This window comes from Candoia aspera, chromosome 7, assembly GCF_035149785.1.
Source record: "Candoia aspera isolate rCanAsp1 chromosome 7, rCanAsp1.hap2, whole genome shotgun sequence".
Taxonomy (NCBI): Eukaryota; Metazoa; Chordata; class Lepidosauria; order Squamata; family Boidae; genus Candoia; species Candoia aspera.
The window spans coordinates 79,100,136-79,113,652 of NC_086159.1; the positions used below are offsets into that span (position 1 = coordinate 79,100,136).

At 44.8% G+C, this 13,517-nt stretch overlaps 1 protein-coding gene across 2 annotated transcripts in view; it reads right to left on the bottom strand.

The window, feature by feature from the left end:
* The window catches only part of PACSIN2 (protein kinase C and casein kinase substrate in neurons 2), a 77,772-nt gene that overhangs the window by 13,649 nt on the left and 50,606 nt on the right, over positions 1-13,517 (bottom strand). For both annotated transcript variants that reach the window (XM_063308255.1, XM_063308254.1), the window contains exons 4-6: positions 4,263-4,498; positions 3,183-3,338; positions 946-1,121 (exon numbers count right to left, since the gene is read on the bottom strand). In XM_063308255.1, coding sequence (XP_063164325.1) covers positions 946-1,121; positions 3,183-3,338; positions 4,263-4,498 — 568 coding nt within the window. The remainder of the gene's footprint in view (positions 1-945; positions 1,122-3,182; positions 3,339-4,262; positions 4,499-13,517) is intronic.

Genomic DNA, 13,517 nt, shown 5'->3' on the forward strand with positions numbered 1-13,517 from the left:
CTCTGTCCTGTATTTACACTCCTTTACTGAATATTAACATGGCTTGTTTTACTGCTGGGTCTGTGGATATTTCCTATTTTGCTTAATAAAATATTTCAGCTTTTACCTCATTTATGTGCTTATTGCTTTTTAATCCATGAACCTCCGGCCCACGTTTTAGCATGGCAAAAAAATACAGACAGGGTAACTCTTTCACAAAGAAAAATATACTTTTGTGATACTGCTGTTCATAAGAATTTGGCTTTTCTCTTCAGCAGAATGACTACATATTAGCAAATTTATGCAAACCTAAGCCATTATTTCTTTAGAACAGATGATGGCTCTGATTGTAATGTACTGGTAATTTTACAAATCACCATCACAGTATTTTAAAAATTAAAACTGGTGGGATTTGTTAAAGATTAGGGGTATTTAGAATTGATTGATAAGTTGCTTAGTCTTAAAACTATTTCTTTTCTTACATAGTGAATTATAGCAATGTGTTTTTTTAAAAATAGGTTTATACTGAATTTAATCTGTTTACAAAATTAAAAGGTAAACAACACAATATAATATACAGCAGCAGCAGTAGAAATAGGCACTTCTTTAAAAACTCTCTTAAGTTTTTAAGGCCCACCAAAATAAAATCAGGAGGGAGCTTTACCTCACACTCTGGGAAAGGACGTTCTGCATAGGTGGGTCTTCTCAGTGGGTGCGTGAGCAGGATCCCTGGATCTCGTTTTAGAAGCCAGGCAGTTTGGTAGAGCAGGGCAGGTGATCCAGAAAAGTAACAGTTGAGGGTTTTAAAAACAAAGTGCTGCCCAGAAGAACAGCTGGTACAGAATATACAATGTATTCCTGGGAGTAAACGTGCAGCTACATTTTGGAGAAAACTGATGCTTCAAAACCATTTTTTAAAATGTACGCCACATCTGTCACGTAGCACCCTTTACCTTATATTCTTACCCTGAAACAGGAGACAAGTCAAGATGTTTCTGAACTTCCAGCAACACTTCTCGAAAGAAACGCAGACGCTTTTCCTCAAACTGCTGGCACTGTTCAAAAACCTGCTCCATGTTTTCCATATACTGAGGTGTGGCACTGTCCAGGTCTTTAAGAGACTTTTCATACTTTTCTTTTGTCTTTAAAAATAAGCATATCAAGTTATCAAAAAAAAATTGCCTATATAATTTTACAATGGTCAGAGTACTGTATTTTCCAGCAGAATCACATAGCTCTTTCTTACGAAGCTTTCATTTTGAAAAGGTAATTTTAACTCACTTGGAAATAAATAATCGGTTATGTCTCTTAGAAAATGAGATGACAGACCCAAATACAGGTAGCCCCCACTTAACAACAGCAATTGGGCCCGGAATTTCCATCGCTAAGTGATGTCATAAAGTGCGACATCACGTGAAGCAATGGCAATCCTGCCAGTCCCCGTTGCTGTCATCAAGCAAAGACTGCGGGTCATTAAGGGAGGACCTCATGTGACCGTGACTTGCTGGGGGCTTCCAACAAACAAAGTCAGTGAGGAAGTTGGCAGGAAGCTACAAGTCCCGGGTGGCTCGCAAGCAGGTTGGCGGGGTGGAGGGGTGAGGGAGGGGATGCTGCAGCACTGCAAGTGCGGCCAGGCAGGGGAGGGGGTGCTGTGGTGCCATGCAAGTGGGCGAGGGAGAGGGTGCTGCAGTGCAAGCAGGTGGGGGGAGGGCGCTGCAGAGTTCAGGAAGACACACAGGTGGCTGCTGCCATGCGAACATGGCCGGCAGCTGGCTGCTGCGGATTGTGGGAGGGCGCACAGGGAGTGCACGCATGGATTCTGGAGTGCAGGCAGGGGGTGCTGCAGGTGGGTGCATACTACAAAGTACAAGATCCTCAAAATCCCGTACTCCATAGCGAGGTTGCTCAGGAGAAAAAGTGGCAGGAGCAACTAACAGGAGCAACTTATGACCTTCCCTGCTGGCTTCCCCATTGACTGGGAAGCCGGCAGGGAAGGTTGCAAATGGCGATCACATGACTGCAGGATGCTGCAACCATCATAAGCACAAGCCAGTTGCGAAGCACCTGAATTGTGATCACATGACCATGGGGGTACTGGGATGGCCAGAACTTCGAGGACCCCTCATTCAGCACTGTTGTAACTTCAAATAGTCGCTGAATGAGTGGTTGTTAACCGAGGACAACCTGTAAGTTAAACAGTGGACTCCAACTAGTCTAAAGGAAAGACTAACATCAGTTTTTGATCTTGTTCACAGATACTGTACAAGAAAGTTAAGTAAAATAAGGTCTGTGGGGCAATTCCATAAAGCTATCCTTGCTCAGGTTTGGCAAACTGCTTCCCTTTATCAAGTCTTTAATATAGGTTTGGAATGGGTCAGGACATTAACCCTGAATCATAATGGTTATGATCCACAGGCTCTCCTATTCCCCACCCCTCTGCTGATATGGTTTTGAAGAGCTCTGAAGCTTTCGTCTCTTTTTAATCATAGGCAGTTGCTCATCTAATCATAAAAAATGATGGTAAATCTTAACAATGTTTATTTGAAACATGCCCACTTCTTTCTAAACCAGGTTGGATGCCACACTAGACTGGAAGCCATAGTGTACAATCTCCTTCTTGGAAGAAGAGGGGAAACCAAATACATTCAAGGCTTGCTTATGAATGTTCACATCACAAACAACAAAGTCTATTCAATATGATCCCCATGAATTTTAAATAACTGGGGAAAGCAAAAATAAGAATAATCTTGTAAGACTGCACTATTATTTAGTAACCAGGAATATATTTCAATGAATCCTTAAATAAAAAGTATGAAATTTAAATGCACCCTAAAGATATATCTGTCAATCCCCAAAAGTGAACATTAAACTCAATCATATAACACTTCAATGCACGTTGAAGGTATAGTAAGTTTTCAATCTAACAATCAGCTGTTTTATATTTTTCTGGTTAAGTCAACTACTGTTCTCTCTCTCTCCACATGTCTGTGTGTACACACCCATCAAGTATACAGTAACTGAACACGCAACAGCATTAGGATAAATTAAATACAATCCTTTCCCTAGGATTCATCAATCTTTATTTATATATGAATTAAAGGCTAGGCACATTTACTATAAAGAGCTTACCAATTCAGCATTACATATATAGTTTTCATTAGAAGCAATGCTTGTGATGTTTAGCAAGAATGCATACAGTTTACCTTAAGCACATCCTGTTTACTTTTATCAACTTTGTCTTGCAATTTCTTTAGTTGTTCTGGATTCAGCGCTGGGTCAGCTTTGCTATTGGCCTCTCTGGATATGGCAATTTTTTCTTCCTTGCATGCTGTATGATATGCTTTCTTAGAAGCTTCCACCTAGGAGACATGTTTTCACCAGTCTAAAATCACAATATCCATCCAAGTAGATAGTTTGAAGATTAATACTGTTACATGGGTCAAATGTGTAGATAAGTGCAGGAAAAGTATCTTGAAAACTATTACCTTTTAGAACCTGCTTATCATAAAGCCATAGTTCTGAGAAAATGACAGGGGAAAGAAGTTTAGGAGTGATGGAACTCCTGCCTGACCCAGATCCCTTCTTCTCCGAAGAGTTCCTAATCACTCAGAAGCCATGCTTTCCTAGGAAGAGCCTCCTCCCAGAGAGTTGCCACCCTGGTGCCCTTAAAGAAGACTGTGTAGAGGAAACTTTTCCATAGATGGCTGATTACTGTTACTGGTTTTAAATTAAGATATAAACTCAAAGCTTCCTTGGTTTATTATTTCTGATCCTATTAGCATGTTGTGTGGTAAGCTGCCAGGAGTTTATCTTGATTCTAGCAAACAAATAATAAAAAAATCTGAACATCTGGAGAATGGTGCCAGCAGGGTATCTTCTTATGTACCTTGAGAGGGCTTTGGCATTAGTATCTCCTCACTCACATGTCCAAAACAGCTAATAACTGTAATTATGCATTAGCTTGGCTACATATGACAAATTAGCTTTTATTTCAATTAAGATGTATAGCAGAAATAATTACATTTACCCAAGCAAAGGAAAAAACAATGGGGAAACCTCATTTCATATTGATTCTCACCTGCAGTAAAGAAAAAAGGGCTTTACTCTATTTCTTTAATAAATAAAGTTATATTCTGCCCAGAAGCAGACCAATTGCTTCTAGACTGGGATCAGTTCAGCCCTGATCCTGTCTTTGAGTAGAGAGCAACCCAAGGAGACAAAAAGCAGAAACACAAGGACACGATTAAGGCGACAGGGAAATACAGCATGCAAACATAATTTACCTCTTTTAGTTTTTTAGCCCATGGTTTCTGAGCTTTCCTAAACCCATCATCAGCTTCCTTAGTTTCCTTAAATCCACCTATCATTTGCTTGTGAAAGGAGTCCTTCTGCCAGTTCTTTATCTTTTCGAAGTCCTCGTTCATTAGAGCACTTTTTACTTCTAGGTGTAATTCGCTTACTTTTTCTGCTTCAGACATAAATGCATGCCAAGCCCTTTCAACGGTCCCATACTGTGGCCCTGAATGCAAAGGGGAAAAATGATTTATCTGCAAAATGCATACACATACATTAGAAAAACATTTCCTACCATCCCCAGCTTACTCTAAGTTGATCAGGGAAGGGAGTGGCCAAGTGAATCCAGGAGTGATTAAGGGTTTTGTTCTTTTGACGGAGGGAGGGAGGGAGGGAGGGAGGGAAAGCAGTGGCACAACAACTATGTAAGAAATCCTCTTGAAAGTTGAGAATTATATAATGACTATTGATCAGTTATAAATATCCTGCCCTCCGACAAAGTGAGGTACCACTGTGCAACTCTAGATATCTTAGATGAAACTGTATCTGAATCCATTTCCTTCTGGCTTCAGCATGGAACCTGCTTGGTTTGCATTGATTGGTGAACCAAGAAAGAGAATCACTGTTAGCAGGATTCAGAAGACTACCGTTTGTCTCCTTAATGTTCTGGGACAATGACATATCATGACAGTTCTACACCTGTCATGAAATTCTGAGCTACATCAGACAGCAAAATATGGGAGTCCTCAACATGCTCAAAATCACTCTATCTTGCAGAGAACTTATTAGACAGTAGGATGGCCAAAACACCAAACAGTAGTTGAGTTCACAGATCATGGTAAACTACAATTTGTTGAACAAGCCAGAGACAAATCAGAAGTAAAGCAATCTTCGCATGTTTGGTCAATTCCTGCTTTGTTTTCCTTCTCTGTCATGTTACCCATTTCAATGTGCTGTTAACATTGTAACGTTTCACATGTCATCTTCTGTTCCGTGTTCTTCACCCGGATTTTTCCATTCCCTCGCCCTCCGTTGTTTTGAGGGCTTGGAATGTGTGTTTGGGTTTGCGCTCCTGCTCAAGGTTACTTTCCCAGGCGCGTCTAACGGCTCCTAGCACCTGGGAGGGGGAGCGCCCTGACGAGGGATGGGGCGGAACTTGCTCACAGGCAAGGCTTTTAAGTTTGTATTTGGCGCGCTTTTGCTCATTCTCAGCTTTCTCTGTATTTGCATTGTTGTTTATTCGTTTAGTCGCTTCCGACTCTTCGTGACTTCATGGACCAGCGCACGCCAGAGCTTCCTGTCGGTCGTCAACACCCCCAGCTCCCCCAGGGACGAGTCCGTCACCTCTAGAATATCATCCATCCACCTTGCCCTTGGTCGGCCCCTCTTCCTTTTGCCTTCCACTCTCCCTAGCATCAGCATCTTCTCCAGGGTGTCCTGTCTTCTCATGATGTGGCCAAAGTATTTCAGTTTGGCCTTTAATATCATTCCCTCAAGTGAGCAGTCTGGCTTTATTTCCTGGAGGATGGACTGGTTTGATCTTCTTGCAGTCCAAGGCACTCTCAGAATTTTCCTCCAACACCACAGCTCAAAAGCATCGATCTTCCTTCGCTCAGCCTTCCTTATGGTCCAGCTCTCGCAACCATATGTTACTACGGGGAACACCATTGCTTTAACTATGCGGACCTTTGTTGTCAGTGTGATGTCTCTGCTCTTAACTATTTTATCGAGATTTGTCATTGCTCTTCTTCCAAGGATTAAGCGTCTTCTGATTTCCTGACTGCAGTCAGCATCTGCAGTAATCTTCGCACCTAGGAATACAAAGTCTTTCACTGCTTCTACATTTTCTCCCTCTATTTGCCAGTTATCAATCAAGCTGGTTGCCATAATCTTGGTTTTTTTGAGGTTTAGCTGCAAACCAGCTTTTGCACTTTCTTCTTTCACCTTCATCATAAGGCTCCTCAGTTCCTCTTCGCTTTCAGCCATCAAAGTGGTATCATCTGCATATCTGAGATTGTTAATGTTTCTTCCAGAGATTTTAACTCCAGCCTTGGATTCCTCAAGGCCAGCTTGTCGCATGATGTGTTCTGCGTACAAGTTGAATAGGTAGGGTGAGAGGATACAGCCCTGCCGTACTCCTTTCCCAATCTTAAACCAGTCTGTTGTTCCGTGGTCTGTTCTTACTGTTGCTACTTGGTCGTTATACAGATTCTTCAGGAGGCATACAAGATGACTTGGTATCCCCATACCACTAAGAACCTGCCACAATTTGTTATGGTCCACACAGTCAAAGGCTTTAGAATAGTCAATAAAACAGAAATAGATGTTTTTCTGAAACTCCCTGGCTTTTTCCATTATCCAGCGGATATTGGCAATTTGGTCTCTAGTTCCTCTGCCTTTTCTAAACCCAGCTTGTACATCTGGCAATTCTCGCTCCATGAACTGCTGAAGTCTACCTTGCAGGATCTTGAGCATTACCTTACTGGCATGTGAAATGAGTGCCACTGTTCGATAGTTTGAACATTCTTTAGTGTTTCCCTTTTTTGGTATGGGGATATAAGTTGATTTTTTCCAGTCTGATGGCCATTCTTGTGTTTTCCAAATTTGCTGGCATATAGCATGCATTACCTTGACAGCATCATCTTGCAAGATTTTGAATAGTTCAGCTGGGATGCCGTCGTCTCCTGTTGCCTTGTTATTAGCAATGCTTCTTAAGGCCCACTCAACCTCACTCTTCAGGATGTCTGGCTCTAGCTCACTGAGCACCCCATCAAAGCTATCCCCGATATTGTTATCCTTCCTATACAGGTCTTCTGTATATTCTTGCCACCTTTTCTTGATCTCTTCTTCTTCTGTTAGGTCCTTGCCATCTTTGTTTTTGATCATACCCATTTTTGCCTGGAATTTACCTCCAATGTTTCTAATTTTCTGGAAGAGGTCTCTTGTCCTTCCTATTCTATTGTCTTCTTCCACTTCCGCACATTGCTTGTTTAAAAATAATTCCTTATCTCTTCTGGCTAACCTCTGGAATTTTGCATTTAATTGGGCATATCTCCCCCTATCACTGTTGCCTTTTGCTTTCCTTCTTTCTTGGGCTACTTCTAGTGTCTCAGCAGACAGCCATTTTGCCTTCTTGGTTTTCTCTTTCTTTGGGATGTATTTTGTTGCCGCCTCCTGAACAATGCTGCCAACTTCTGTCCAGAGTTCTTCCGGGACCCTATCTACTAAGTCCAGTCCCTTAAATCGATTCTTCACCTCCACTGCATATTCCTTAGGAATATTAGTGAGCTCATATCTAGCTGATCTGTGGGTCTTCCCTAATCTCTTTAGTCTGATCCTAAATTGTGCAAGAAGAAGTTCGTGATCTGAACTACAGTCAGCTCCAGGCCTTGTTTTTACCGACTGTACAGATGTCCGCCACCTTTGGCTGCAAAGGATGTAATCAATCTGATTTCGGTGTTGTCCATCTGGTGAAGTCCATGTATAAAGCCGTCTCTTAGGTTGTTGGAAGAGAGTGTTTGTTATGCAGAGTGAGTTGTCTTGGCAAAATTCTATCAGCCTATGTCCTGCTTCATTTTGTTCTCCCAGGCCATACTTACCTGTAATTCGAGGTGTCATTTGACTGCCCACCTTAGCATTCCAGTCTCCTGTGATGAAAATAACATCTCTTTTAGGCGTGTTGTCCAGTAGGTGCTGCAGATCCTCATAGAACTGCTCTACTTCAGCTTCTTCAGCATTTGTGGTTGGGGCGTATATTTGGATCACTGTGATGTTAGATGGCTTGCCCTGAATTCGAATTGAGATCATTCTGTCGTTTTTGGGGTTGTATCCAAGCACTGCTTTAGCCACTTTACTATTAATTATGAAGGCTACTCCATTTCTTCTGTGGTCCTCTTGTCCACAGTAGTAGATCTGGTGGTCATTTGATGTGAAGTGGCCCATTCCAGTCCATTTCAGTTCACTGACGCCCAGAATGTCTATCTTTAATCTTGACATCTCACCAATAACCACATCCAATTTGCCCTGGCTCATAGATCTTACATTCCAGGTTCCAATGGTGTGTTGATCCTTAGAACATCGGATTCGCCGTTCACCACCAGCACCGTCGGCTGCTAGCCGTCCTTTCGGCTTTGAGCTAGCTGCGTCATCACGTCTGGGGCTAGTTGAGCTCATCCTCTGTTCCTCCCCAGTAGCATTTTGACCATCTTCCGACCTGGGGGTCTCACCTTCCGATGGTATACCGACATATCTCTGGTTGTACTGATCCATTTAGTTTTCACGGCAAGAATACTGGGGTGGGTTGCCATTACCTTCCCCAGGGATCGCATTTAGTCTGACCTCTCTGTCATGACCTTCCCGTCTTGGGTGGCCCTTCACGGTTTAGCTCATGGCATCATTGAGGTGCTCAAGCTCCAGCACCACGACAAGGTAACGATCCTTTGCTGAAGCTGTATTTGCATACTATTCCTTTAATAAATCAGTTATCTTTAAGCCCGAGCTTGTGAGACTGAGTATTTGGGATTAGGCAATCGTTACATAAAGCTGAGAATCATTTCAACCATTTTCCGCTAGCCCCATCCAATTGCTGGATAAGAGGGAATGCTAGCGATGACCGAACATCAGCTTCGCGCAAGTGATGGGAGCGAGGAAGAGCGGGAGGCGGCAAGGATCCGGCCAGCTCTAACCTCGAGAGCGCAAAGAGCAGCACGTCGGGAGATGCGGGATGCCCAATTAGATGAATTGCTGATATCCATGCAGGAGAGCCTCAGGAGTGAACATAAAATTGTAATGGAAAGAGCACCGGGGAGGGGGTCTCCACAACTATCCTGGGAGCCCGAAATTCCCCTGTCACCGAGGGTGGTGGTAACCAACCAACCCCTGGAAGAACCGGTCACTCCTGCTCGTATGAGGGCGTTGGAGGACAAAATGGATCTAATAGTGACAATCCTTAAGGATCTCCCCAGAGATGCAGAGCCCACCCCGGAGGATTGGGAGGAAGAGCCGTCACAGTACCCCAGGCATAGCACCCTGCCATCCAGGGGGAGAAGCAAGACTCGATCAGCCCGTCAGGCGGGGGGGCGAGAGGCAAGACCTCCTAGGGATCGGCCACCCATGGGGGCTCGGCGTACGCTGACATTCACGGAACCGCCACAGCCAGCTGAGCCGGCAAGAAACTTCCCACCATTTGGGGTGAAGTTCGATGGGGATCCCACTACGCTCTCCTTCTTTATCACTAATGCCAAGCATTATACGGAAGATTGGGGCCGGAACTTTCAGTCAGAACATGGCAAAATCAATTTCATTGCCAACAAACTGAGAGGAAGGGCAGCTGATTGGTATGTACAACTGTGCCAGGCTGAGGCAACTGAGTTAGAGGACTTCGATGACTTTTTGTGGGCACTTAAACAGCATTTCGAAGACCCTCTAGCCCAAGAAACAGCTAAAACGCCCTGAGGAAACTCTACCAAGGGTCCTCTCAGTTGCCAATTATGCGCTGGAATTTAAAGCTTTGTCAGGGAAAGTAGAAGACTGGTCTGAGCCAACTTTAATTGAAATGTTTAAGCAGGGGCTAGAACCAGAAATCCTTCGCTGGGCACTAGGAAGAGATGATCCTAAAACGCTGTACGGGTGGATTCAGTTGGCGGGCAGCGCAGAAAATGCCCTGCAAACCTATGCCCATACCAAAGAGCTTAGACAATCTCGTCTTGCTAGAGGAGCGCGTACATCTGGGCTTGCCAGCCGCCCCAAACCGAAAACCTGGGAAGAAGAAAGGGAACGACGATTCTCCAAAGGTCAGTGCCTGAGATGTGGGAAAGAAGGGCATCGAGCCACATCGTGCCCCAGACGTCGTCCAGAGGAACGACAGACGAAACCTGCAATAAAGTCGCCTGCGCCTACTCTACCGCGGAAACTGAAAGCGGCCGTCGCAGAACTGGGACCCCCAGAACTACCCTTCGGAGAAGAGGAAGAAGAGTTGCAATTCGAGCAGCCGGCGGGAAAAGCCTACCACCTGCCCTGAAGGGCGCCCTAGGGCAGGTGGAAGAAACCGGGCGTAACCACAATTCGGTGAGTGGAAATTTCCCCACACTGACTGTTAAAGTTAAACTGGGCTCAAAAACCAAAACTGTGGAAGTTTGGGCCATGCTAGACTCGGGCTGCTCCCGTTCCCTTATGCACCCTGATGTCGTAGCGGCTCTGGAACTGCCCACGTTTCCTTTGCCAAGACCTATGATCTTCACCCAATTGGATGGAACTATGGCGGGAGGGAAAGCAGTCAATCATTCCACGGGACTGGTAGCCTTGCAGATGGGCTCCCATCAGGAAAAGCTGCCATTTGTTGTAGCTCCAGTGGGGGGGCCTCTGGTTATCTTGGGGATGCCCTGGTTTGTGCAACAAAACCCTTTTATCAACTGGCTACATAGAACTGTGACTTTTGCGGATGGATTTTACAAAGTACCCGAAAAGGACCTACTGGAAGACATGGAGGGTGGAGGGGTAGCGTATACTACTGTGCAAACGCTTCAACCTCTTGAGGGATTACCCAATCAGTATCAGGATTTTGCTGAGGTATTTGGGGAAAAGGAAGCAGATCGCTTGCCACCCCACCGAAAAACGGACTGTGCCATTGAATTCTTACCAAACGTAAAATTGCCTCACCCAAAAATATACCCCATGTCTCCTAAAGAGCTCACTACGCTAAGGGAGTTCATTGACAAAAACCTGGCTAGGGGTTTCATTGAGCCTGCTAATTCCCCGGTAGGAGCCCCTGTCCTATTCAGGCCAAAAAAGGATGGGTCATTACGGCTTTGTACCGATTTCCGCGGGCTCAATGCGGTCTCAATATTAAATAAATATCCTTTGCCCCTGATCAAAGATATGTTATCACATCTGGCCAGAGGCAAAATCTTCTCAAAACTGGATTTGAGAGAAGCTTATTTTCGTATTCGCATAAGGGAAGGGGATGAGTGGAAAACAGCCTTTAACTGTCCTCTTGGGGCTTTCCAATACAAAGTCTTACCATTTTGTTTATCCGGAGCACCTGGGGTTTTTATGCAACTAATCAATGAGGTCTTGCATGACCACCTATTTAAGGGGGTACTGGTATATTTGGATGATGTATTGATTTATACTGAAACCATGTCAGAACATATCCACTTGGTGCGTCAGGTACTGGCTAAATTGAAAAAAGCAGAGTTGTACGCTAAACTGTCAAAATGTGCCTTTCATCAGTCACAAATTGATTACCTAGGCTATCGAATTTCAGCTAAGGGCATTGAAATGGACCCTGCAAAAGTAGAAGCTATTGTGGCATGGGAGCCTCCCCGTACCAGGAGACAATTACAAAGTTTCCTTGGGTTCGCTAATTTTTATCGGGCATTCGCCCAAAATTTTGCTGAAATTGCCCTCCCCCTTACTGAACTGTTAAAAACCAAAGGACAGGGGGATACGCGACGTTCAAAGAACCCAGGCGCGCTCCTTAAATGGACTCCAGCCTGTCAGCAGGCGTTCGAAGCGCTCAAACAAATCTTTACCACAGAGCCAATTTTACAGCATCCAGACCCCTCTAAACCCTTCGTTGTACAAGTAGATGCTTCTGATTTCTCCATAGGAGCAATCTTGTTACAATCTGACCACTCTGGCGCCTTAAAACCCTGTGCTTACCTCTCTCGCAAATTCACTGAAACTGAGAGGAGATGGCACGTTTGGGAAAAAGAGGCTTTTGCTGTAAAAACGGCTTTGGAAACGTGGCGACACCTATTGGAGGGCACTTCCAACCCTTTTGAAGTCTGGACTGATCATAAAAACCTGGAAGCTCTAAGCACCAGTCGAAAACTCAGTCCCAAACAGCTGCGCTGGGCTGAGTTTTTCAGCCGCTTTGACTTCACCCTTAAATTCATACCAGGCAAGAAAAACTTTTTGGCTGATGCACTCTCCCGCAGACCCCAAGATGCTGGCCCAGGGCCAACGGTCCAAGGCACCGTTTGGACCGATAAACAATTAAGTTTGGCAGCGGTGACTCGCAGCCAGACCCGAGCGCAATCAACGCAACCTCCAGCCGCTCTGCCTTCCAGCCGCTTGCAGCGCTTGTCAGTTCCATCTGATTTGCAACAACAGTTGCTTTTCCACCTTAAAACAGATACTTGGTTACAAACCAATAGAGACAATCTAACTTTCACTGACGATCTCGCCTGGCACAACGATCGCCTTTATGTACCCGATGCTATGCGAAAAACCATACTCCAGCGCTGCCACGATGACAAGCTGGCTGGACATTTTGGCTATTTAAAAACTCTTCACCTTGTTCGCCGACAATTCTGGTGGCCAACCTTACTCAAAGACCTAAAAGCATATGTTACTGCTTGCCCTGTGTGTGCAGCAACAAAGCGCAAAACAGGCAAACCTCAAGGTCTCCTTCAACCCGTCGCCACCCCGTCTGTCCCCTGGCAGAACATTTCCATGGACTTTATCGTTGATCTACCCCCTAGTCAACGCAAAACTGTCATTTGGGTGGTCAAAGACTTTTTCTCCAAGCAAGCTCACTTCATCCCATGCGCTTCTATCCCCACCGCACAACAGCTGGCCCGCCTCTTCCTCATCCACGTGTACCGCCTCCACGGTATCCCCGCCCGTTTGGTGAGTGACAGAGGCACACAATTTACGTCACAATTCTGGCGGGCATTTTTGAAACTTCTGGGCACCAAACAGTCACTTTCCACCGCGTGGCATCCGGAAACGGACGGATCTACAGAGGCGGTTAACTCTACACTGGAACAATATCTCAGGGCTTTTGTTAACTACCAACAGGACAATTGGGTCGACCTACTTCCATTTGCAGAGGTCGCCTACAACAATGCTGTTCATCAAAGCACTGGTCAAGTTCCTTTTAAAACAGTTTTTGGGCGAGATTTTGTTCCTATTCCTGAACTTCCCCATCCACAACCACTGCCAGCTTCCCTTACTGACTGGGCTGACTCTCTCAAGCACTCATGGCTTAATATTCAACAAGCTCTCCTCCATGCCCAGGCTACTTATAAACGCCATGCCGATGCAAAGCGTTCCCCAGAGCCATCTTTTACTGTCGGAGATAAAGTCTACTTATCAACTAAGTTTCTCAAATCCCCACAGCCCTCCAAGAAACTTGGCCCTAAGTTCGTGGGACCTTTTCCAATCATCGCCCAAATTAACCCTGTTACGTTTAAACTTGCTTTGCCTCACAACCTTAAACGTTTACATCCTGTTTTCCA